This window comes from Mauremys reevesii, linkage group 1, assembly GCF_016161935.1.
Source record: "Mauremys reevesii isolate NIE-2019 linkage group 1, ASM1616193v1, whole genome shotgun sequence".
Taxonomy (NCBI): domain Eukaryota; kingdom Metazoa; phylum Chordata; order Testudines; family Geoemydidae; genus Mauremys; species Mauremys reevesii.
The window spans coordinates 201,719,173-201,742,240 of record NC_052623.1 but is presented as its reverse complement, the minus strand read 5'-3'; the positions used below and the strand labels follow the sequence as shown (position 1 = coordinate 201,742,240).

The 23,068-nt window shown below is 43.7% G+C and overlaps 1 protein-coding gene across 3 annotated transcripts; it reads left to right on the top strand.

Moving 5' to 3' along the window:
• The first annotated feature begins 306 nt into the window (after nt 1-306).
• NIT2 (nitrilase family member 2) lies at nt 307-22,739 on the top strand. 3 transcript variants are annotated; one of them, XM_039530830.1, is made up of 12 exons: nt 446-514; nt 1,197-1,262; nt 4,472-4,521; nt 4,658-4,776; nt 8,441-8,561; nt 8,704-8,792; nt 12,150-12,243; nt 13,755-13,829; nt 16,026-16,104; nt 16,944-17,042; nt 19,571-19,626; nt 21,511-22,739. In XM_039530830.1, the coding sequence occupies exons 2-12, from the start codon at nt 1,201-1,203 to the stop codon at nt 21,600-21,602; spliced, it is 936 nt and encodes a 311-aa protein (XP_039386764.1). In that variant the 5' UTR covers nt 446-514; nt 1,197-1,200; the 3' UTR covers nt 21,603-22,739. The 3 variants fall into 3 exon arrangements, with proteins under 3 accessions (XP_039386770.1, XP_039386764.1, XP_039386760.1); XM_039530826.1 differs by having other exon boundaries at nt 480-577; XM_039530836.1 differs by lacking the exons at nt 446-514; nt 1,197-1,262; nt 4,472-4,521 and adding an exon at nt 307-387.
• Nucleotides 22,740-23,068: the final 329 nt, after the last annotated feature.

Sequence of the window (23,068 nt, the reverse complement as noted above, 5' to 3'; positions counted from 1 at the left end):
AGCAGTCCAGGCTCCTTGCAGGCTAGGGGTATGAAGTGAGGTAGCTTCCAGGAGGTCAGTGTGTTGGGGGAGAGCATGCTGCTCTTGTCCTTGCCCTCGCGGAAGGATGTGCCTGCGCTCACAGGTGCCCTGCCCTGCCCTAACTCCCCAGCCCCATGAGGCGCACAGAACAGGGCAGCCTCACACCCCGCTTCTTTGCCCGCAACTTCTCCTGTCCAGGGCAGAGCACGTGGCCGCGCTCAACAGAACTACAATTCCCAGCAGGCCCATGTGCGGTCGCTTCCATTGCGCTGGCGCCCGGCCCCCCCCCCCCCCCCCCGTGGGTCTATCCGCTGAGGCCGCGTTGGCCGGGGGCTGAGATGCTGCCGGCGCGAGGAGCCATGGCCAGTGAGTGACTCTGCCTCGTGCGGCCTGGGGGCGGGCTGCGCCGCGCCGGAGTGCGCGTGCGCGGGGAGAGGGGTCTCCTAGAGCAGCTCCCACCCCGGAGGTGTCCGGGGGCTTCCAGCGTGTGCCTGTAATAGCCACTGCCCTTCCCCCCCCGCCCCGCGGGCTGGGCTGCCGCTGGAGGGGGATACATGTAAATCTGCCTGCTGCCCCCACAGCACCTCTGCCTGCTGCCCCCTAACCTTCTTCCCCCCCATGGGGCTCCCTGCTCCCCCCCACAGCACCTCCCCCCTCTGCCTGCTGCCCCCCAGCCTCCGTCCCCCCATGGGGCTCCTGGCTTCCTGCTTCCCCCCCCCCCCAGCACCTCCTCCCTCTGCCTGCTGCCCCTAACCTCCTTCCCCCATGGGGCTCCTGCTCCCCACAGCACCTCCCCTCTGCCTGCTGCCCCCAGCCTCCTTCCCCCATGGGGCTCCTGCTCCCCACCGCACCTCCCCTCTGCCTGCTGCCCCCAACCTCCTTCCCGGGGTTCCTGGCTTCCTGCTTTCCCCATGGCACTTCCCCCTCCCAGCCTGCTGCCCCCAACCTTCTTTCTCCCCTTCCTCCCCTGCCATGTGGCTCCTGTTTTCCTACTCCAGCACCTGCCCCCTCTATCTCCAGCCTGCCATCTTTGGTACTTTTTCCTCTCCTCTCCCCTGGTAGACCACAGTCAGCTACGTGGTGGGAAGGGGAAAATGGGTCTGTGAGTCTGTAGTTTACCTGAATCTTACTGTGTTCTCTTCCTTTCACACCAAGTTCTTATACTTTACTTTCAGTTGTATGGGATGTTGGATGCTGCGAAAGGCAGGATCCCAACCTAGATCGTCTGATAATCTGATCAGGTGTGTTAGATGTTGATAATTTTAAGCCTTCAAACCATTTCACAGACTGTTAAACTAAGGTTTGTGAAATATTAAAGGCACACAGGATTAAGCAGGCTTGTGCATTCTGCACTTAGCAACAGCGGTAGAAGGTTATTGAGCGCTATATTGGTAGTTCTGAACATGATGTGTTTTCAAAGACTTGATCTCAAATTTGTTTAGCTTCTGATCTTTCATAAAGCACAAGGATGCTTTGTAGTGAGGCAAAGATGAAGTAGTTTTGGCTTTTGCCATCCGCTAAGCAGTCTGCATGCCTGGAGACCTGAATCCATCCCTAATGATTTCTTGCGGTGTATTTTCTGTAAATGCCAGGACATACTAAAAGCAGACCTAGAAAATTAATATAATTCTCTGTCCTTCTATTAGTTTACCATCTAAAGATCTTAGTATGCTTAAGAACATTAATTTATTAAGTCTCATAACTCTTAGTGATGTGGGTAAGCTTTATTATCCCCGTTTCACAGTTTGGCATTTAAACACCATGCCAGGCTATTCAATTCTGCACTGTGCGCACTCTCTCTTGCGTGCTCTTGCTCTCTCTGTTATTCTGTCTGAATAATTGAGATAATGTTCAGGTATAAAGTCTGTTTTTATTTCAGTGAGCAAATTTTCTAAAATTGTTCTCTGAGTTTTCAGAGGAAGGGAGAGTTTAGAACACCACAAATTCTTGCCATTGTTAAACAGACTCTGAGATCGGATGCTTTCATGTCTGTTTAAAATTTCAGTGAAGTTTTATTTACTCAGTAAACCAAATATTAAAACAGTCTCCAGTGTGACTGTGGCATTGTGAGGATTTTATCATTTGCTTGACCTTTAGCACTCATGAGCTTGGCTACTAATGGGTGACTAAAGGTGGAAGAAGGTCTTTGACTGAAAGTATGTTACATTACAAGCAGCACAGCTGCAGCTCTGCCATGGTAGCATAGACACTTTCTGCAATGACAGGGTTTTTCTGTTGCTGTAGTAAATCCACACCCTCAAGAACTGGTAGTGAGGTCAATGGTGGATATGTCTATACTACAAGCGCTTCAGCGGCAGCACTGCCTGAGCTCTGCCACGGTAGCATAGACACTATAGCAACAAAAGAGGTTTTTCCATTGCTGTAACAAATCCCCCTCTCCAAGAGACAGCAGTTAGGTCAATGGAAGAGTTCTTTGGTCAGCCTCGCTGCATCTACAGTGGTGATTTGTTTGACCTAAGATTTAGTTGGGGATTGGTCCTGCTTTGAGCAGGGGGTTGGACTAGATGACCTCCTGAGGTCCCTTCCAACCCTGATATTCTATGATTCTAAGTAAGGCCATGTCTACACTTACAAGCTTACAGCGGTACCGATATAGCTGTGCCATGGTAAGAGCGCTTAAGTAGCCATGTTATGCTGATGAGAGAGAGCTCTCCCATTGACATGACATAACACCAGCTCAACGAGAGTGTCTCCCGCCGACATAGCACTGTGCACACACGTGCTTATTCTGGCAAAACTTATGTCACTCATGGGGGTGTTTTTCACCCCTGAGCGACAAAAGTTTTGCTGACATAAGTGCTTGTGTAGACATGACCTATGTGGCGCAGGGGCCAGAGTGTTTTAGCTAGGTCAGCCTAAGTTTTAGGTGTAGACCAGGCCAGTATTTATACCAGGGTTCAGATCAGCTTAACTGTGTCTTTCAGGGGTGTGAATTTTTCACATTTCTGAGCAACGTAGCTAGGGTGACCTAAGTTTTAGGTGTAGACCAGGCCTGACTCTTCTTGGCCCAGTCATCTCTTCTCTGGGACCAGTTTTTGCTCTTCCTCTCACCTTTGTGAAGTGAGGTTTATCTTTGCTCTTTCCTGACCCTGTACTTATCTACCACTATGGAGGAGGTTGGGGACATTTTTCCACTATGGAGTGGGTATTTTTCTTCTCCTGGTTCTGGTCTGTTTCCTTGCAATGTTTGTGGGCATTTTTATTGTTGGTAGGCTGGACAAACGTTTTTCAGAAGCCTGGGTTGTTCTGACACTCAAGCTAATGGTAGGAGTTCTAAAGGAAGCTAATGAACTCAGCATAACACGTGATTAAGGACGGGCTTTGCGGAGTGTCTGCTGGACTAGAAAAAAGCACAGTAAATAAAGTCTACTAGCCCACATAATTCAGAGGACTCTGCCAAGGTATCATCTAGTAGAAGTTCAAACAAGCACAGTTCTGCTTACCCACTACACAAACTGACATTGCTGTGTAACTCCTGGGTCAATCTTCTGTCTTGATAGGGGTATAACTGAATTGTAAATGTGTTATCTTTACTGTTAGATATGTTTTTGCATTAATTTTGCCAGGGATGAGAGGGGGGGAAAGAGAGCCATTAATTTTGTGTAAGACTTTGTTTTTAGCCCAAAATAATGGTTCACTATCACTGTCCTGTGGTATGCAATGCCAGTTTAGCTGACGTGTTCCCAAAAGGTAATTCTTAAGCAGAGGAGGTAGGTTGAGGGGGAAGAAGCAGACTCAGAAGAGACCATGGTTGTGAAATGGATAGAAAAGACAAGAAAAACACCATTAGGATTGGTGTCTGGCCACTGTTAAATTGAAATAGACAAGGCAGGTGAGGTAATATCTTTTATTGGACCAACTTCTATTGGTGAGAGAGACAAGGTTTCAGACTCCACTGAGCTTTTCTTCAGGTCTGGGAAAGGTACTCCGTGTGTCAGAGCTAAATACGAGGTGGAACAGATTGTTACGCATGAGGAGTTAACACGTTGCAAGAAACAATTGCCCACTTCATTATGAATGATTTATTGCGATATGTGAAACTTTACTGTACCTGAAGAAGAGCTCTGTGGAGCTTGAAAGCTTCTCTCTTTCACCAGCAGAAGTTGGTCCAATAAAACATATTTCCTCACCCACCTTGTCTGTCTCATCCTGGGACTGACACAGCTATAGCAACACTGCAAACACTATTAAACTGTCATTTTTGGACTCATGCACTTAAAAGCTCCCCATTCCTTATATAGGATTTTGCTTGAGAACTTGGACAGAGAGTGGTACAGTGTTGAGTGGGTTTCTTTCCTATAGGTCTGCCCACTTTGAATTAGCATTTGAGTTTATGGTTGTTAAACTGACAGAAGTCTTGGTGCTGTGCAGCTCCTACCTATTGGAAGAGCTGGCTATCACTCACATGCATGTACTCCTCTTGGTACAGTGGTTCTCCAGAGGCAGCTGCAGGATCCTCCCTGCACTTATTTGGAAATGGTATGTGTAGTAATTAAGTACATATATAAGTATACGTGCAAATTTTATTATTTGTTCAACTCCTTTTAAAAAGCTGTAATTTAGAAGTGTTTTAGCAAAGCTGCATTGACTAATTATTTGTCTTCTCTGTCTTTAGACTTCCGTCTAGCGCTAATCCAGCTTCATGTATCTGCTGTCAAATCAGATAATCTGAACAAAGCTTGTGGATTGATAAGAAAAGCAACAGCACAAGGAGCAAAAGTTGTGGCTCTGCCTGTGAGTATTGACCAAATCTCCTCAAACTACTATGCGGCACACACCCACAGAAATCTGTTTTTCTTGGGCCAACGCTGCACCCAGCTATGTTGCTATGGGGTGTGAAAAATCCGCCCCCTTGAGCAACGTAGTTAAGGTGACCTAATCCCCAGTGTAGACAGAAGAATTCTCCCATCACTGTAGCTGCAGCCTGTCGGGGAGATGGATTAACTTCAGCAATAGGAGAACCTCTCCTGTCACTGTAGTGTCCACATTTAAGCACTATAGTGGTGCCGCTGCAGTAGTTTAAGTGTAAACATAGCCTTGTATTGGTCAAGTACTAATTTCTGTCTCATTTCTGGTATGCTAAGGTTCTCTGACATAATAGAGTTAAATAATAATGAGCCATGTTAGGGGTTAATGTCACTTGTAAGAAACTTAAGCGTACAACGAGAGTTGTCTGGAACTAAGCAGGTCTTCTTTACATGGGGCCAGATTCTGATCTCTGTTAAACTGATTTAAATCCAGAGTGACTCCATTAACTTAAATCAGTTTACTATGGATGGATAATGGTGTAGTCAAGATGAGAACCTGTGCCTTATTGTCCTTTTTCTTTTCTGTTTTTCTTTTTGTCACTCTGCTACTTCTGCTGGTGCACGCTCAGAATGAAGAAGTGAAACCAAATGGATTCAGATCTTTCCTGTGGCTCCTTAGTTGCAGAATTTCCTGGCACTAACATTTGTACAAAAAATGCCTTTTAAAACATGAAAGCTGTGTTTGCTCCCAGGAAGAATATACAGTTGAAAATAGGTTTTGAGACTTGCATCCAGCTAGTGAAATGTGTTCTGATCCAGATATTTCATCTTCCTATGCTTGGACTTTTTTTTTCTTATTGATCTAATGGCTTCTGATCTTTCTAATTTGTATCTTCTTATTTTTTCTTTTGCCTCCTAAGGCCATGTCTATATGTACAGCGCTGTATGTGTACAGCTGTGCCGCTGCAGCACGTCTGGTGAAGATGCTCAGTGCTGATGGGGGAGAACTCTTCTGTCGGCATAAAAAAACCCATCCCTTTGAGCGGCAGAAGCTATGTCAGGAGGAGAAGCTCTCCCATTGACATAGCGCTGTTCACACAAATGTTTACATCAGTGTAACTTATGTTGCTCGGGGGGTGGTTTATTCACACCTCTGATCAACATAAGTTATGCCCACGTAGGCTGTAGTATGGATATAGCCTAAGTGACTGCACTTGCAGAGGTGACTTTTCCAATGCATCTATGAGCTTTTTTCTCTTACAAGGCCTATTTGTTAATCCTCTGCTGTGCAATGCATAAGTCAACAGTACAAAGTTCTTGGCAGAGTGGACTCTAAATCTAACTTTTTAATTATTGGGAGAGTAAGTGTTACAGGCAAACTTCCCTTCTCAGTTGTGCCAAAGCAGCTCTCTCAACAAATATGACCTTTGATTTTGCTGCATTTGGCCTCCTACATATGTGCAAATGCCAAGACCACCAGACGAACTTCTTTAAAATGAATATGTAAGAGAGCATAGCTCTCTGTGGGCTTGTCTTCCCGTACAGCACTATAGCAGTGTAACTGCATTGGTGCAGCTGAACTGCTATAGCACTATATGTGAAAATGCTACTATGTCAACGGGAGAGCATCTTCTATCAACGTAGTTAATCCACCTCCCCGAAAGGCAGTAGCTGTGTCAATGGGAGAAGCTCTCCTGTCCACATACCGCTGTCTATATGCGAGGGTTAGGTCAATATCACGATGTCACTCAAGGGTGTGGATTTTTTACACTCCTGAGCAACATAGTTATACTGATATAGATCTGTAGTGCAGACCTGGTCTTAATTGCTCATTGGTTGTGTCTGACAAGCTCAAAGCACTGTACTAATGTAATTGAATTAAGCCTCACAGTACCGCTGGGAAGTAGGCAAGATGTATTATTCCCTCACCATGTTTGTTTGTTTAAACAGGTGGGGAAACTGATACACAGAGAGGACTGTCTCAAGTTCACATAGTAATTCTGTGCAGAGCTGAGCAGGGAACTGATGGCTGACTCCCAGGCTCGTGCTTACACACACAGACCACTTTCATCAGTCCTACACCCCTTCTAGTGGACTTTAGTGCTGCATTGGGGTGTTTTCACATGGCATACAATGTTTGACTTTGTGGGGAGAGGGACACTGTTCTCATTACACATTTACTACTTGTTAACTTTTTTCCCTTTCAGTCCTGAACAGAGAAATGTCAAGGCCAAAATCAAGTAATAATATTTATAAATAAATATTAAAAAATTAAATACAGCTGCAGCTGTTTCAATTTTGTTACAGCATTGATTTATTGTTTAACTCCATAAACCTGTGCCATAGTCCCTGGTATAACTTTTCCCATTCTCAGTGGTATGTAGTTCCTGCTACACTCAACTCCTCATGCTGGTGCTTTGATTCTTGTTGCCCTAGCAGCACTAGTTGGGTTGATGATATTAATATAATAGAAAAGATCTGCTATCCAAAGAGGAGTCCGCAATGAGGAAAAAAGGAGTTGGGTTGTACAACAATTAGTCCAGTGTTGACTCATGGGTTATACGGCTGGAAGTGACCACTCTGATCATCTAGTCACCCAATTTGGAAAACACCGATCAGGAGTGGAGCATGGACAAACATTTGAATTGTTCTCCACAGTCTCAGCTTTTTTTTTAAAAAGTTAGTCACTAGAGTCACAGATTGTTAAGGCCAGAAGAGACCATTATCTTCATCTAGTCTGACCACCGACATAGACATAGAACTTCACACAGTGATTCCTGCCTCAAGCTACGTAATGTGTGGATTTTTTAGATTGGTGACTTCAGCATTCATATCTGTGACAAAATTTTAGAAGGACATTCCAGTCTTGACATGAAGAACTCAAGTGCTGGAGAATCTAGCACAATCCTTGGGAAGCTTTCTCAGTGATTAATTTACCCTAAGTGTTAAGAATGTGTACTTGTTTCCAATTTGAATTTTTCTAGTTTCAATTTCCAGTCATTGGAGGTCAAAGGAGAGCAGAAACTTGATCCAACTAACCAAAGGGTACATACCTCTCTTTCTCTGGCTGACAGTAAATCTTAGCGATGGACTAGGGATGGAAGACACAGCTTGCTGAGCAAATAATATTTAACAGATTGCTTTGGAAGGCCTAGAGGAAGGAAAAACACCTTAGAAAATAACTTGTGTTTGAAAAAGCACTCTTTAGATCATGGGCTATGCATAGCCACAAATTCCACAGTGCTGATGGGGTCTTCAACCATAACTTTTCAAACCAGCCTTTTGGGGGGACCAGATAGCTCAGAGTAACAGTAACAGGAGATGGATATTTCAACTCAGGGTTGCTGATTCAAATTGTTACCAGATTGATAAATAAGCAGAAATTGTTACCATCTGTTTGGCCTTTGTTAAATGAGCAGGTGGTATCTCCTCAGTTTCCAGTGCAAAATTCTTCACATTAAACGACTATCAGAGTTGGTGCCAATTGTTAGTCTTCCTCTGGCCTGTCTATTAGCTTATGAGTAACCTTGTAGATTCTCGAATATTATGTTGATGAGGGCCATTTAAGTACCTAGATAGAGGTTTCAAAGGCCACACCTTCCAGTGGTGCTTTCAGATTTTAATTTTGTTTCTTTGTTTTCCACTTCTAGGAATGCTTTAACTCTCCCTATGGTACTAAATATTTTTGTGAATATGCAGAGAAAATCCCTGGAGAATCCACACAGAAGCTCTCAGAAGTTGCAAAAGAGTGTGGCATCTATCTCATTGGAGGTAGCTTTTTTGTTAGTGTTTGTCTTCTGAGTTTAAATTCAGGTCTTAGTTTGAGAGCAGCACAAGCATTGTTTCCTTATTTGTGTAGCTGGATCATCACTATATGTAATTGTTGGAAATCTGTCTTCTCTTCCTAATAAAGGATCCATTCCAGAAGAGGATGCTGGGAAGTTGTATAACACGTGTACTGTTTTTGGACCTGATGGTGCTATGTTGGCTAAGCACAGAAAGGTGAGAAAAGATAGAGGCATTTTGTTATCCGTGGGTTTCTCTTGATGTGGCTGTGACTGATATTTGGCTGTGTTGTGCAGAAGTGATAGCTGCTTTCTTTTTAAGTCTACATCTAGGTTTCTAATAGGAACCCAACAGCCACAGACTTCAACATTGAATATGAGGAACAAAAGAGGTGGTAGTTATGAGACTATGTTGTGCTATAGTTTCGTTGTTATATATAATGTAGGACCTAAAATAACTTTAAAAGGTGGTGGGGGGGTGTAATATATTTGTTTTACAGATGAGGTAGGTGAGGGGCAGAAAGGTTAATTAGCTTGCCCAGTGTGCTATGGCAAATCAGTGTTAGAACTGGGGTTCACACTGAAGTCAGTGGCAAAATTTCCATTGATTTCAATTGGGTCAGGATTTTACCCTATGCCTCCTGCCTCTCATTCCATTGCTCTGTCTACAAACCCGTGTTGTTACTATTTTGTCTGTTGTTATAAATACATTTTTGGTTTAATTTAGCTTTTTTGTGTTTATGAAAGTTTGGATTTTTATGTTCTTATTCGCTATTTGGTGAACAATTACAAAGCGTTTGTCAACAAATTTGATCTGCTGGGTTGTTCACAAGCTATTTGCCTCCACTCTCTGCTGTCTGTGGTGAGCGATGGGTCACTCAAGTCATACTTGTGTATTGTCTGCTCCCTGATTGGATGGTAGAAAGTTTCTATACAGGACAATAGCAAATAATAGATCCCCTTGCTTGCACACAGACACCCCAGCTCCCATGAGAATACACGTTTGTCTGAAAAACACCGGTTGACCAAACACTTGTGTGAAGAATATTATTTTCTTATGAATGTAGTAAGTGCAGGCCCTAATAAAGGCCCAGTATGAGGCCTGAGGCCTGAACTAAAGTAATGGTCAAGACCTTGCTAACATAAAGCAAGTTGAGGTAGGCCCTGCTCACAAGCTGGCATGAAGGGCTGATGACAGGCCGACCCATCCCAATGACAGGGGCAAAAGTAAAAAAATGGATATAGAGTTTTTTTTGTTAACCAACATGTACAAGGTAGAAGGTGGTGCCTTAATAAAAAAGGTTTGTAACTTGCTATGAGAGAGAGTTGTGTACCTTAAGGTAGGTGGTGTGTGTGTTGTGTGTGTGTGTATAAAGAATGCAGCAGTCCTGGGAGGCCTTGTTTGTCCAGCCTAGGGGCAGTGGAAATCCCGCTGACTGCTGAGCAGTCCATTCCATTGTCAGGGTACATATGCTGGCTGCTGCTTGCACCTCACCCTGGACTTGTTTGCCGGGGGGGGAGGGCTGCTGTTTTTTTTTTAACACAACCTGGCGTGCGTGCCTACTTTACTTTCTTTTGGTTGTGGGGGGGTTCAGGGGGGGGTGCTGGTGGTCTGCTCTGCGCAAGAGCTGGGGCAGGCACAACAGGAACAACACACCAACACACGTGATAGAGTGATATCAGAGAGAGAGAGAGCACCACACCAATGCACTCTGACACAATGAATAGTGAATAACAAGAGGCTTGTGCTGGGCCATTATTTTTTTATTATTTAATATTTATGTACCATAGCACCAAGAGACCCACCTCAAGGTTGGACCACCCCCACTTTTGCTAGATAGAAGCAGAGCCGGTCTAAGCTTTTTGAGGCAAAATCCCCAGTCCTGCAATCACTTGTGCATATGACTAGTCAGAATGAGTTTTTGGTGGAACTTCTTGACTTGGTGGAAAGTTACTTGCCTGGGTAAGTTTTGCAGGACTGGGGTTAAGTCCATGTTATCAGAAAGATAATTATCTTTCTCTTTGAACTAAGGTCTCAGATTTTACTTACAACTTCAATGTCGGGGTAATTTAAGTGTCTCTTAATATGTACATATTCCTTTGGAAGGTAGCTCATCTAATCTAATCTAGTATAAATGAGTGAGGACAGAAACTAGTAAGGATAGTTAAATAGAGGAACAGGTTGCCTAGGGAGATTATGGAATCCCCATCTTTGAAGATTTTTAAGAATAAGTTAGACATACACTTGTCAGGGATGGTCTAGGTCAGCTGTTCTCAAACTGTGGGTCAGGACCCCAAAGTGGGTCCCGACTGCCTTTGAATGAGGTCGCCAGGACTGGCTTAGACTTGCTGGGGTCCGGGGCTGAAGCCCAAGTCCCACTGCCCATGGCCAAAGCCTAAGCCTGATGGCTCCCACCCTGGGTGGTGGAGCTCAGGTTGCAGGCCCTCGGCCTGGGGCTGGAGCCCTTGAGCTTCAGCTTTGGCCCTCGTGTCTGGAGCGGTGGGGCTCAGGCTTCCTCCCCACCCATGGCAGTGGGGCTCCTGGGGTCGTGTAGTAATTTTTGTTCTGAGAAGGGGGTCGTGGTGCAATGAAGTTTGAGAACCCCTGGCCTAGGTATAATTAATCCTGCCTCAGCATGGAGGGATGGACTAGATGGCCTGTTGTCCCTTCTAGCCCTACATTTCTATGATGAACAGAGTATATAAAATCCTCCTGCTATTTCTGAATGACTCGTTTCATGAACAAGTTAGAGAGCCCCAATAGGAGTTCTTTATTATTCGTTATGTCTTTAGCTAGTTTTACATAGTTTCTATTACTGCATCACACCAAAGACTTTTCATTTTATCTAGTAAGCAGTATAAAAAATGGGCCTATGGATTAACTGGTGCACATGATTTAAAAGGCACAGATATTTTTTCAAATAGTTTAGGAAACTTGTACACAAATCCAGGACAGGCTTTTGAGCTAAAAAATCTTGCCACAGTCCCCAAATACTAATCACGTCTAAAAGAATATTTGATTGTGATTCTGATAAGGCACTGGTCTAGGATAATAAAATAGGCCAGAGCAGTGGTTCTCAACCAAGGGTATGTGTACTCCTGGAGGTACGCAGGGGTCTTCCAGGGGGTACTTCAACTCCTCTAGATATTTGCCTAGTTTTACAACAGGCTACAGAAAAAGCACTAGCGAAGTCAGTACAAACTCAAATTTCATACAATGACTTGTTTATACTGCTCTATATACTATATGCTGAAATGTAAGTACAATATTTATATTCCAATTGATTTATTTTATAATTATATGGTAAACATGAGAAAATAAGCATTTTTTCAGTAATAGCGTGCTATGACACCTTTGTAAGCAAGTAGATTTTAAGGGAGGTGAAGCGTGGGGGTACACAAGAGAAATCAGAATCCTGATTTCATCTGGTACAGTCATCTGGAAAGTTTGAGAGAGACTGGGCTAGAGGATCCATAAGTTTAACATAGGCTCATACACAGTAGGGAGAAATCCTTGTTAATATCATTGTGCTGAATAATTTGTAAGGAGTGTCTTGGGTTATTTTTGAAACAGATTCATTTATTTGACATTAACGTTCCTGGGAAAATCCGGTTCCAGGAGTCAGAAACTCTGAGCCCAGGGGACAGTTTCTCCATGTTTGATACTCGTGAGTATAAGACAATCAGTTACATTTCTAATGGGCCCTAATAAAATGACAGCAACCACCATCTTGACATTGACATAAATACTACTACTATGGTGGGAAAAACAGTGTGCTACGCATTTGACAAACAGAGGAAGTTAGAGAGTGCAAAGCACTAAAGTCCTGTTATCAAGTGAAGGAGCCTATCTCATTGGGAGTCAACGGCTCTTAAATCTCCCAGACACTTCTTGAAAAGTTTACCCATAGTCAAATCTATGATTTGAAAAGACAAAGACAGAGGGTGGTGGAAAGAGATGCAACATCCAAACAAAATGATCTGGGCAGTGATAGACATGTATCATGTTGGTTCCATTCGTTAAAGATGGTGGTTGTAAGTTTGTATAACTAGAAGTCTTATACTTTAGTCGAACAGAAGGGTGAATTCTATTTTTGTAGGGCCTGGTTTGGAGTGTTACACATACCATGAGCTGTATTTATAAATAGCAGTGGTATCTCCCAGGAGTGATGTTGGTTTTGTGGAGCCCTGGCATTGCTCTTGTGGTTTGGAGTTCTGGTTCCATAATTCCCAGTTGCCTGTTCACAGATCGTGCCGAGGCTACTGTAAGATTTCCTGTCAAACTAGAATGGAAAGAATGGGAAAAGCAATTACTGAAGCAGCTTTTTTGTGAGGGTTCAGTATTCCCATAGCACATGCTGGCAGTTTACAAAATTCGTTTGAACAATGGAATCATTTTATTTAGGTCATTTATATGGGCCTCATTACACCCGAAAGTTGGCTTGGAAAAGAATAAACAAAGTGTTGAACTAGACCTGACAAATTATATCCTATGAGGATGGCATGGTAGTGGAGATTTAAAATTTCCAGCTAACATAGCAGAATGTCCCATGTGATTTGTTTTTATATCCACTCCCAAGACGACTTGCTCCCTTAAGTGACGCTTGCACTTGCTATCATCCCCACCAAAATTACCATGTCCTATTAACTGAGCTCTCTCCAAATTATCAAATATCCCTTGGGCTGTGGTCATCTCCTTTTGCAACACAATGGTTGTGTATGGGAGAAATCTCTTAGCAACAACTGTTATTATCTCAGTGCATGTAGTTTGTGTTTTTTCTTTCCCATCTGTGTGCTTCATTGAGAAGTTGATCAATAATTTTTGAGACGATACCTATAAAACCAAAGACATAACATGACAAGCTTTTAAAGGATATAGCTGCTTGATAAGGCAGTTGTGACAGGGACCTTTCTACTCCATAAAATAACTAACAATATCCACATTTAAAAAAAGAAAATTCTCAGACTGGTGCACTTTCTTGGGTAACACTTGCTGAAATTCACTGCAGGTACAGTGGTTGCAGATAAGAAAGCACATGTCTAAAATCAGTGCTTGTTTCTTGTGGTGGAAAGTATTGTACAAGAGCTTTCACGATTGGTGGATGGAGACCTGAGATTCCCTTCCTGCATTCAGCATGACAGTGACTTCTGCTTTGTGTCTCTTCTGTTTTGGGAACAGCATACTGTAAAGTGGGACTGGGGATCTGCTATGACATCCGATTTGCTGAGCTTGCTCAAATCTACACACAGAAAGGTGAGGATGTGTTGCTAAGTAAACTTGTCCAGACTTTGTACAATGGGGACTTGCCATTAATTGAGAGGTGACCCATCCATACAGAACTGCTTCAGAAAAAGTGCTTCTTGCTTTTCAATCCACAGCTGCATACATGTGGTCAGACCCCATGATTATCCACAAACTGCATAGATAGCATTAGGAATAGAGCTCATGAGCTTCTGGTCCAAAAATACAGCTATCTGCTTGGCTAGTCAAAGGAGCAGCGCCTCTAATTGAGAAAGTAGGGAGGTGCTGGTCCTACATGACTAGATCAGAATATCAAAGACTGATGCATGCACCTGTTCCTGTGAGCCAGTGCACGAAAGTATTCCCTGTGGTTTACTTGGTATAAGTGTGTATACATACCCTTTGTGGAGGTTTTGCATATTCTAACCAGTTATGGATACTGATGTCTTTAAGTAAATACATTCAAAGGAACTTCTCCTCCTCCTCTCCCTCTCCCCCCATTCCCTTAATCCCAGCCACGCAGTTTTTCTGCCCCCGCTGTGTGCCAGAATTGATTGGGGAGGATGGAAAGTTCCTGGCTTAGGGGAAGCAGGGCAAATCAGGACTTTACCTCCCCACATGCTGCAAACCACCCTCCAAAAGCCAGATTGGGGGTAGGGGAGTAAAAGGATTGCATGACTCATGACATAAAAGGGATGATGCAGATCTTCATAGCCTCTCTTCCCTTTCTTGTTGCATGCTTTGATGAGCAGTAAAATAGTTAATAACGTTGCCATTTTAAAATGTCAGTATTGGGTTTCAGAATCATCGACCCGTTGAGATAAATCAGGCAGTTCATGTCTCCTGACTGTCGCTTTAGGCTGTCTGCAGAGTCCAAGCATCTGATAATATTTGCTGCACAATGTGAAGGTTTTCTTCACAACCTTAAGGGGAAGAGACTTGCTCCTCTTTAAGGGAGAACTTAGATTCTGGAGCACAAGATGGCAGCTGTGACAGAAAGATACCAGGTCACTGAGTCACAGTGAACTGGACTAATTCCTCCCTGGCCTGTCTTTTGAAAGGAGTGTAGAGGAAACAGGTCACATGAAGAGGTGACTGTAAAGAGGAATAGTTCTGGATCTTGAGGTTGCCAGGGAGGGGAGGCACTGAGTTAGTTGAGAGGACCCCGTACAGAAAATCTGAAGATGACCATATTCTATCCTTGGAAGAAGGCACATCTGTTATAACATCTGGGGCGTGCTCCCGGAGGATGATAGACAGCAAGTCTGCTGCCAGGCAGCTATGAAGAGCCAATACCCCCTACACTTCCCCACCGTCACATGGCTTGTCCTGTCCTTAATTAGACTCATGCAACTTACAAACTTTAGACAATGTAGAAGTTAAAGGCCAGTGACCTACAAAGCATTTTAAAAATGAGAAAATACATCACTCCACGGTTACTGCAGCTGATGGAAGAATGTTGGGCCTTGTGCTACATACAGGAGAGGACAGCTGGGCAGCTGGGATCAGCCCTAGTAGTCCAGGTTTCTTAGTGCCTTCCCTCTGAGGGTCTCCAGATACTTTCAAAATATTTATTTGATTTAGCCTCACAACACACCTGAAAGGATGTATTGTCTACAGATGGGTTAACTGTACATTAACTTACTTGCCCAAGGCCATGCAGGAAGCCTTTAGCTAAGCTAGGACTAAAGCCCAGATTGCCTGTCGCTCAGACCATCAACCCCTGCCTGTAAATATAGCACTGAGCAGCATTGTTTTTGAGTGTCTAAACACCAGCTGCCCTCTTTTATTGGAGGGTGGGCCAAGTTTCATAGATCATTAGGGTTGGAAGGGACCTCAGGAGATCATCTAGTCCAACCCCCTGCTCAAAGCAGGACCAATCCCCAACTAAATCCCCAAATGGCCCCCTCAAGGATTGAGCTCACAACCTTGGGTTTAGCAGGCCAATGCTCAAACCACTGAGCTATCCCTCCCCCCCTTAGTTTTAACAGCTAAGTACAAGTCAGCTTCGTGGTGATCGAAGTGTTCAGGTAGCCTGTGCTGGCTGTCTCCTAAAGCCACCACACTCTTTGACACAACTTACCTGATTGACTGGGTGTATTTCAGCAGTGCAGGGATACTGCAGCTCTGAACTGCAATAACCATGCTTCCTCCATGACAACTTCTTTTGTTATCTTATAATACCAAGGCATTTCTTTTTTAACCAAGGTTGCCAGCTGCTAGTGTATCCAGGGGCTTTTAATATGACAACTGGACCAGCCCACTGGGAACTGCTGCAAAGAGGACGGTAAGAACTAAGCAACAGCCTTTCCTTCCTCCACCTGAAAGGGATTTTAGCTTGTTGAACTGACTCAGAATTTTATTTTTAAACTGTATTATTTAATACAGAACTGGGCTTTGGTGTCAGGATAGAAAGAATCATGTAACTCCCTTATATCTTATAGGCCATACACAACACCAAATAATTCCCACCATCAATAGGAAAACTCTAATACTTCAGTCGTGATATAAACACCTTTGTGCCAATTTCTCCGATCCCAAGCTCTGAGAAAGCTCTGGGTGCTTTACACAGAGACGTAACACACATGGGGTAGCTTGAGGCACTGAGAGGGAGAAGGGGGTTAATTCTAAGAGTTGCTCGCTGTGATTTTTCCAAGATCATGCTGAGTCAGTGAAAGTCAAGAACAGAACCCAGATCTCCTGAATCCCAGCGCTGCTTAGTCACTTAGTTGGCATGTTTGCTCCTGTGTTACTGTCTGGATCCTGAAATGTAGGCAGTGGTTGGGATTCAGACTGAGTGTGATTCAACCAGTCATCCCTATTGAGCAAAGGACTTAACTTGGCATTAATGGGAGCTTAAATGCTTTGGACCATTAAATCTGGTCCACTTGGCATATAGAGATTTCTCCTTTCCTGAGTCTCTGGATTTTTGCCTTGCTGACCTTCACATTATTTATGGCTTTGGCTATTTTGAATCTCCTAAAATGAAGCGAGATGGAAAATCCAGATCACCTTTTTGGCATAATTTTTCCTTCCCTTCTGTTTATTGTTTTTCTCAAATGCAGCTAATCTGCGGCGTACAAAGATGTGGACAGTAACTTTTTTCTTGTCCTTCTTTGAATACAGAGCGGTTGATAACCAAGTCTATGTGGCTACTGCATCTCCTGCTAGGGACGAGAAAGCATCTTACGTTGCCTGGGGACACAGCACTGTAGTAAACCCATGGTAAATGGAGAAGAATAACTGAATTTTTCTGCTAACCAAGCTTTAAGGGACACTGTCACACTTCTCTCTGAAAATGTTTCTACCTACTCTTAAAAGTATCACCTAAGATTCCTTTAACTGAAAATGACATACAGTTCTCTACTCTAGTTTTACAATTCACTTATGCATCTGACAGCACCTTATGTATAGCCACTTTGCTCTTTTTGTGGGTTTTTCACATAGCAAGAAGAAACAGAGAACCTTAGATAAAATGTGGTTCAAAAAACACAGAAATTGTCTGAAGAATTCAGAGGTAGGTGTAGCAACTGGGATTACTTCACCACTTAAAAAAAAATAGGCTGGATTTCAAGTTGTTATAGTGTCCATCTAAGAAAATCTCCTTTCATTAGCTTAGTTCCTTAAGCTAATACCCAGCAGAATTGTGAAAAAGCCATTAAAGGAGGAAAGTAAGAATATTTAACTTCCTGTGGGCTTGTGCATCCCCTTTCTAACAAAGGGAAAATATTACTTGGCTATCAGTTAAAGTGCAACAAAAAGACTAAAAAAAAAATAATTACTGCTCGGTAGAAATATTTTAAAGCTAAAGGGAAGCAAACCTTTTACTGCAATGTGATCAGGGCTGCTTGGACCAAACAAACTGGGTTTGGGTGAATGATCAATATCCAAATAACAATGGGTTTAAAGTTTTCCTCTGAATATAATTGGAGTTGAAGTTGACGCTTTGAAAGCTTTTTACCTGGATTAAAAACTAATACCAGTGTATTGAACCCTGCATCATCCACTCTCTAACTAGCTTGATATTTTTAATTTTGTTTAAAGATCAGACATAAAGATCCAGTTAAAAAACAATTGAGTATATACCATAGTCTTGGGAAGGATAAAACAATACATTCAAGTTGAGTATCTCATCACATTCCACAAGATATCTACTCATTTACATGACGCTTACCAGAATTATCTGCATGAGAGAGAGAGTATTAAAAACCAAACCACCATTCAGAAAAGTCAGTGTATTATGTGGTTAATTGCAAAGCTGAATCACCTTGAGAGCTGTCTGCTAGAAACTCCTTAACTAGAGCTTTACAGGCTTTGGCATCATAATCGAAGAATAAAACAAACTTGATCTTTGAGACAGAATTAGCGGGGCATAGACCAGATAGGTCAGAGTGTATTCCATGAGTAGCAGTAATTTTCATCGATGAGCCTGAGTAGCTTTGGATAAATCAGGAAAAATATGTAACCAAGAACCTTTCTAGGCAATAATTACCTTTTTTCTTCCAAATAATTAACTCCATTCATGTTACTAATCAGCTAGAAAATGGCACTCGAAGTTCTCGTGTAAAGCTCAGACCTGTTTATCTGATTGTTGGTGCCTTAGCCCTTTCACTTAGCAAAGAGTCATGCCATTGCAGCGAACAGCAGAGGTGGTGAAAAAGAAGTGTGTAGGCTCAATGTTTGTTTGTTAATCCTGACTTTAAAATAGACCCCTCTATGCCTGCCTGGTTCCTTGCAATAACACACGAGTAGAATCTGAGATGGGACGGACTCACTAGCTAGTCAGCCTCCAGGATGGGCAGTATGCTGGAGAATATCTGATGCTAAACTGATTCTACAGATAAACTTTGCCTGTGCAGCAAAGACATTTTTTCTCCATATAAAGTACTTTTAGATTTATAGATTCAGTGCTGGTTTGTCTACAGAGGATCACTTCTTAACAAGAGCTATATGCAGCCTTATGTCTACTAGAGAACTTGAACCTTTGAAATGTGAACTCTTTTTTACTTCAGGTTGAAGTGGTGCAATGCATTCATGCTAGCCGGCCTGGTTTGGTGCAGTACTCGCATGCATGCATCCATCCATCCACTTCACTATGTTGCAATAGTATGTTCTTCTAAGTACCTATCCCGCAGCTCCTTAAAGTGGTGGATTGTGGGAGATTGCTTAGGGTATTGTGCCATGTCCAGGAGGCTTCTGGGAGAGGGAGATCAAAAACCTGCTGTCTGCTCTGGCACTGTAATGGTGCAGAATGACATAGTGAGGAATGCAGGAGTGCTGAGACCTGCTCAGGGCAAGTGTTAATCATCAAAGTGCTGATACAATTATGGAGGGGAATCTAATGAGGTGTAATCTTCGTGAAGCAGTGCAATTCCAGAATGACTTCCAATGTGTGTACTATGCTTGCTGATTTTTAAACAAATCTTCTGATTCAATTTCTCAATCTTATTACTTAGATTCATTTTACATGTTTCTTCGTTAAAACCAAGTGCCCATGGTATGCTAGAATCTGAAAGTGACGTACGGTATGGGAAACGTTCTACTTCTCAGGCTCCCTCGGTCCCAAGAGAACTTGTGGGTGTGACCATGACCTTGTGCTTAGATTAACTCTTAGATTGTATATTAGTGGGGGCAGGGACCATCTTTTTGTTCTGTGTTTGTACAACACCCAGCACAATGGGGTCTGGGCCCCCGGCGGGCTCTCAGGTGCTCCTGCAGTACAAATACTAAATAAATATTGTTTCATTTTGCAGGGGGGAAGTCATAGCCAAAGCTGGCACTGAGGAAACCGTTATCTACACAGATATAGGTAAGCCAGTAGTGTTTTGTTCTTTCTTCCCCCCCAAAAAAAGAGGAAAAAGAGAAACTGGAGTCAGTGAGGCTAAACCACAGGTCCCCAAACTGTGGGGTGCGCCCCCTAGGGGGGCATGGGGGGCAGGGATGGAGTGCCACCCTGCTCAGCTCCTGGCCCCGGCTGCTGACCCTGCACCCAGGATCTCAGCCTCAGCCCTCTTACTCCTGTCTGCATCCCCCCCTCTCAGAGCAGTGGCCCCACAGAATTCAGGGGTGTGTGTGGACATGGGGGACATGAGGTAAAAAGTTTGGGGACCACTGGGCTAAGCAGACCAAAACCCTCTGTAAGCTGGGCAAGTTTTATTTTCCTATTTTTAAAGACATTCTAGTGAAAGGTGAGAGCCTCATGGCCAGCCCTCAGCTTCAGAAACTGAAGGCTTCTAGTCATTCACAGAAACCAGTATAACATGGGTAGTAGCAATGCCAGACCCTGCAGATCTGCCACACCGACCTGGAAGGCTCCTCTAGGGGCATAGGGAGTTCAGTGTCCATGAGCCATTCAGTCCTTTGCCTCTCTGCCGAGACCGCCACCTATGGTGCCTAGCCTTCTCTGTGCCTGCTCCGCAGGCAATACAAGCACTCCCCAGTAGGCCTAAGTAGGCCCTGCTATTTTTCTGCAAGTTGGGGATGGGCACCCTCTGGCCATCTGACTGTCTCCCTGGAGCATCCAGCCCTATTCCACTGGACACTCGCAGTATTCAGCTTTGCTACTTCCAAAGAAGCAGTGCACCCCAACTTATCAGTTACGCCTCCGCTCACCGCTCTGCTTAACACACAGCACTTGTGTTTATAATGAAAACAAGTAAAAAGTTTATTTAACGAAGTATAGTGTGGAGCACTGCGATTCAAGTGGCAGCAAGTTAGAAGTATTGGAAACAAATGGCTGTATAGAAAATCATAACACAGATTCTAGAACCTAGACTTACTTAACTGGAGACTTTCCTGTCTTTGAGAGAGCAGAGCTCACCCAAAGTCCTTCCAGCATTTTTACAGCCTGGGTTGGTTGTGATCTTCCATTCGTGATACAAACCACGCTGTCCATTTGCCGCCTCGGTGAAGGATCCAGCATGTCTGTTTGCACCCCAGACATATCAGAACAATCCATTGCCCTTACTGGTAAACTGGATCACTCCCCACCCCACACCCCCTGACCTATTTTGTAAATGTCCTCCCTTGAAGATTTCAGTCTCTTGATTAGCATTTGGCTCAGTATGCAAACAGGCATCCAGTGTGAGACATACGTTGCTCAATACATACTTCACCAGCAAGAGGAACAAGCATCCGTTACCCACCACCTGGTTACCTGCCTTCTGAACATAATTTTTAATATAGACACAACTCCTTAAGTATTATCTGTCCATGCCTTTTGCAATGGTTATGATGGCTACTGGCTCTGAGTGAAAACCTTAGTGAATTATACTGCATATATCTGATCCTGGGGAACCCAGTGAAACTGTCTGCATCCTGTGCCGTCTGCCAGTTGGCACCAAGAGATTTTTGGGTCACAACGTCACTTGTGGCAATAGTTTTTGTGATCTAGCCATTGACCAGCCACAGAAATGCACAGGCCCAGATTAGTCAAACCCATTCAGACAAGTTCCTCTTCACGTGACTTGTACAAGTCTCCTGCCTTGCATAAGCATCAGGCTCTGTGTTCATGCACGCAAGTCAGGGACACACAAATGTGTGCAGGTTTGAAAATCTCACTAATCCTTTTTCAGTTTCTCCAGCTCTGTATAGTCTCTTTCTCATGGATCTTTGCATACAAAGTGGTGCACATGCTTTTTTCCAAGCATCAGCTGGAGTTTGTCTAAACTATTTAACTTTTCACTTTTTACAGACCTGAAGAAGCTTGCAGAAGTCCGCCAGCAAATCCCCATTCATACTCAAAAGCGCGCAGATCTTTACAGCGTAGAGGCAAAGAGAGTGTGAGGCTTCATGCGTACAGCTCCATGCTCTTCAAAACTCAGATCAAGAGCCGCTCTTTTGACATTTGCTTGTATCATCAGACAGAACAAGACAGTAAAATAATCATTTTCACAAGCTATTGCTGACCTAGTATCCGATCCCATACAGTTAAGCACAAGAGCACATGCTGGTGTAATTCTGAAATGAACCCTAAGTGAAGCTGAATAGAGGGGGCTTGTGAGCTGGCTTTTATCTCCTTTCATACTTTAGCTATTTCATGGCACTTTACAAAGCCATGACTTAACTGCTGGGGCAGAGTTTTGCCTGCAGCTTTTGAACACTTGACCCTTGTCTAGCTGAGGAGGAATGCTGGCCAGGACCCTGCACTTTCTGAAAAGTGCCATGAGACTTTTAGTTTCTACCCAAACGATTACTGAAGGTCTAGTATCTCGACTGTATTGGATAGAGTGAGTCCTGCCGTGAGGCTTGAACCCACTGCTGTGGGTCCAGAGGTACGGCTAACACCACCCCACTGACACACACCGAAGTTATATTTTCTGTATGCAGTGATGTAAAATCAAAGGTGTTTCTACTGTGCCTGTCACTGTCATATCTAGGCATCAAATTAATACCGACTTTTCTTCTCCTTCCTTTCTGCCCTATGCATGCCAGCCCGGGCGTAGAGGATGAATTCCTACTCCCATTTGCTGCTGCTCGCAGTTCTCTAGCACTTGCCTGTCTTCCTGCCTCAGGTTCCCTCTGGAGCCTATTGCTGTCAACCCTTAACTGGCTGCAGAGGAGGGGGAGCTGGGCTAAGGCTGCCATTTTATGCAGGATCCTTGCAACTGTGTTCAGCATCAGTATCTACCAAGTTAATTTTTACACTGTTCTTTATATTAAACACACTATTATTCTTAATTTGGTGCTTGTGTTTAATGCAACAAGAGGAGCTGGCGTGGATTCTTCTGCAAGCTATAACCTAGTGGTGGTGGTACAGCATCCTTTTGACAGGCTCTAAGAAAATCCAGTTAAACAAGACTGGCTTGAGATGGCTCCTGGAATATTTTACCACCTTGCAATGTACAAATAAAGCACCAATCACTGGCCCTAATAGAGGTTGTGATCCTGCCACCCATCTGGGTGTGGAATTCCCCCTCTCATGGAGGGGATGATTAGGCCTGTTTTAAATTGCAGATCCTTAAAACAAAACTACTATGTAAACAAGTGTCACCAGTAGCAATTCGGGTAAAGCTAGTTAATGAAAAATCTGTAATAACTCCTCTCAAGAATGTGGGATACCAAGGCTGAGAGAGGAGACCATCACACACATTCCCCCTTATATTTGCTTTGGTCTCCCTGACTTCTGGAGTTCTCTGGACAATCTAGCCCCATTCCCTTGTCACTTTAATGGCTGCTTCTCAAGTTTGTAAGCAAGTGCCCAAATTCTTTTATGTAAAAGTTTTTTAAAATGTAGATTAATAGTTTGTCAC

Coding starts and splice junctions, on each gene's coding strand:
- NIT2 (XM_039530830.1), top strand. CDS start 1,201: ATGGGATGTTGGATGCTGCGAAAGGCAGGATCCCAACCTAGATCGTCT. Junction 1,263..4,471: donor TCGTCTGATAATCTGATCAG/GTGTGTTAGATG, acceptor CTCTTGGTACAG/TGGTTCTCCAGAGGCAGCTG. Junction 4,777..8,440: donor CAAAAGTTGTGGCTCTGCCT/GTGAGTATTGAC, acceptor TTCCACTTCTAG/GAATGCTTTAACTCTCCCTA.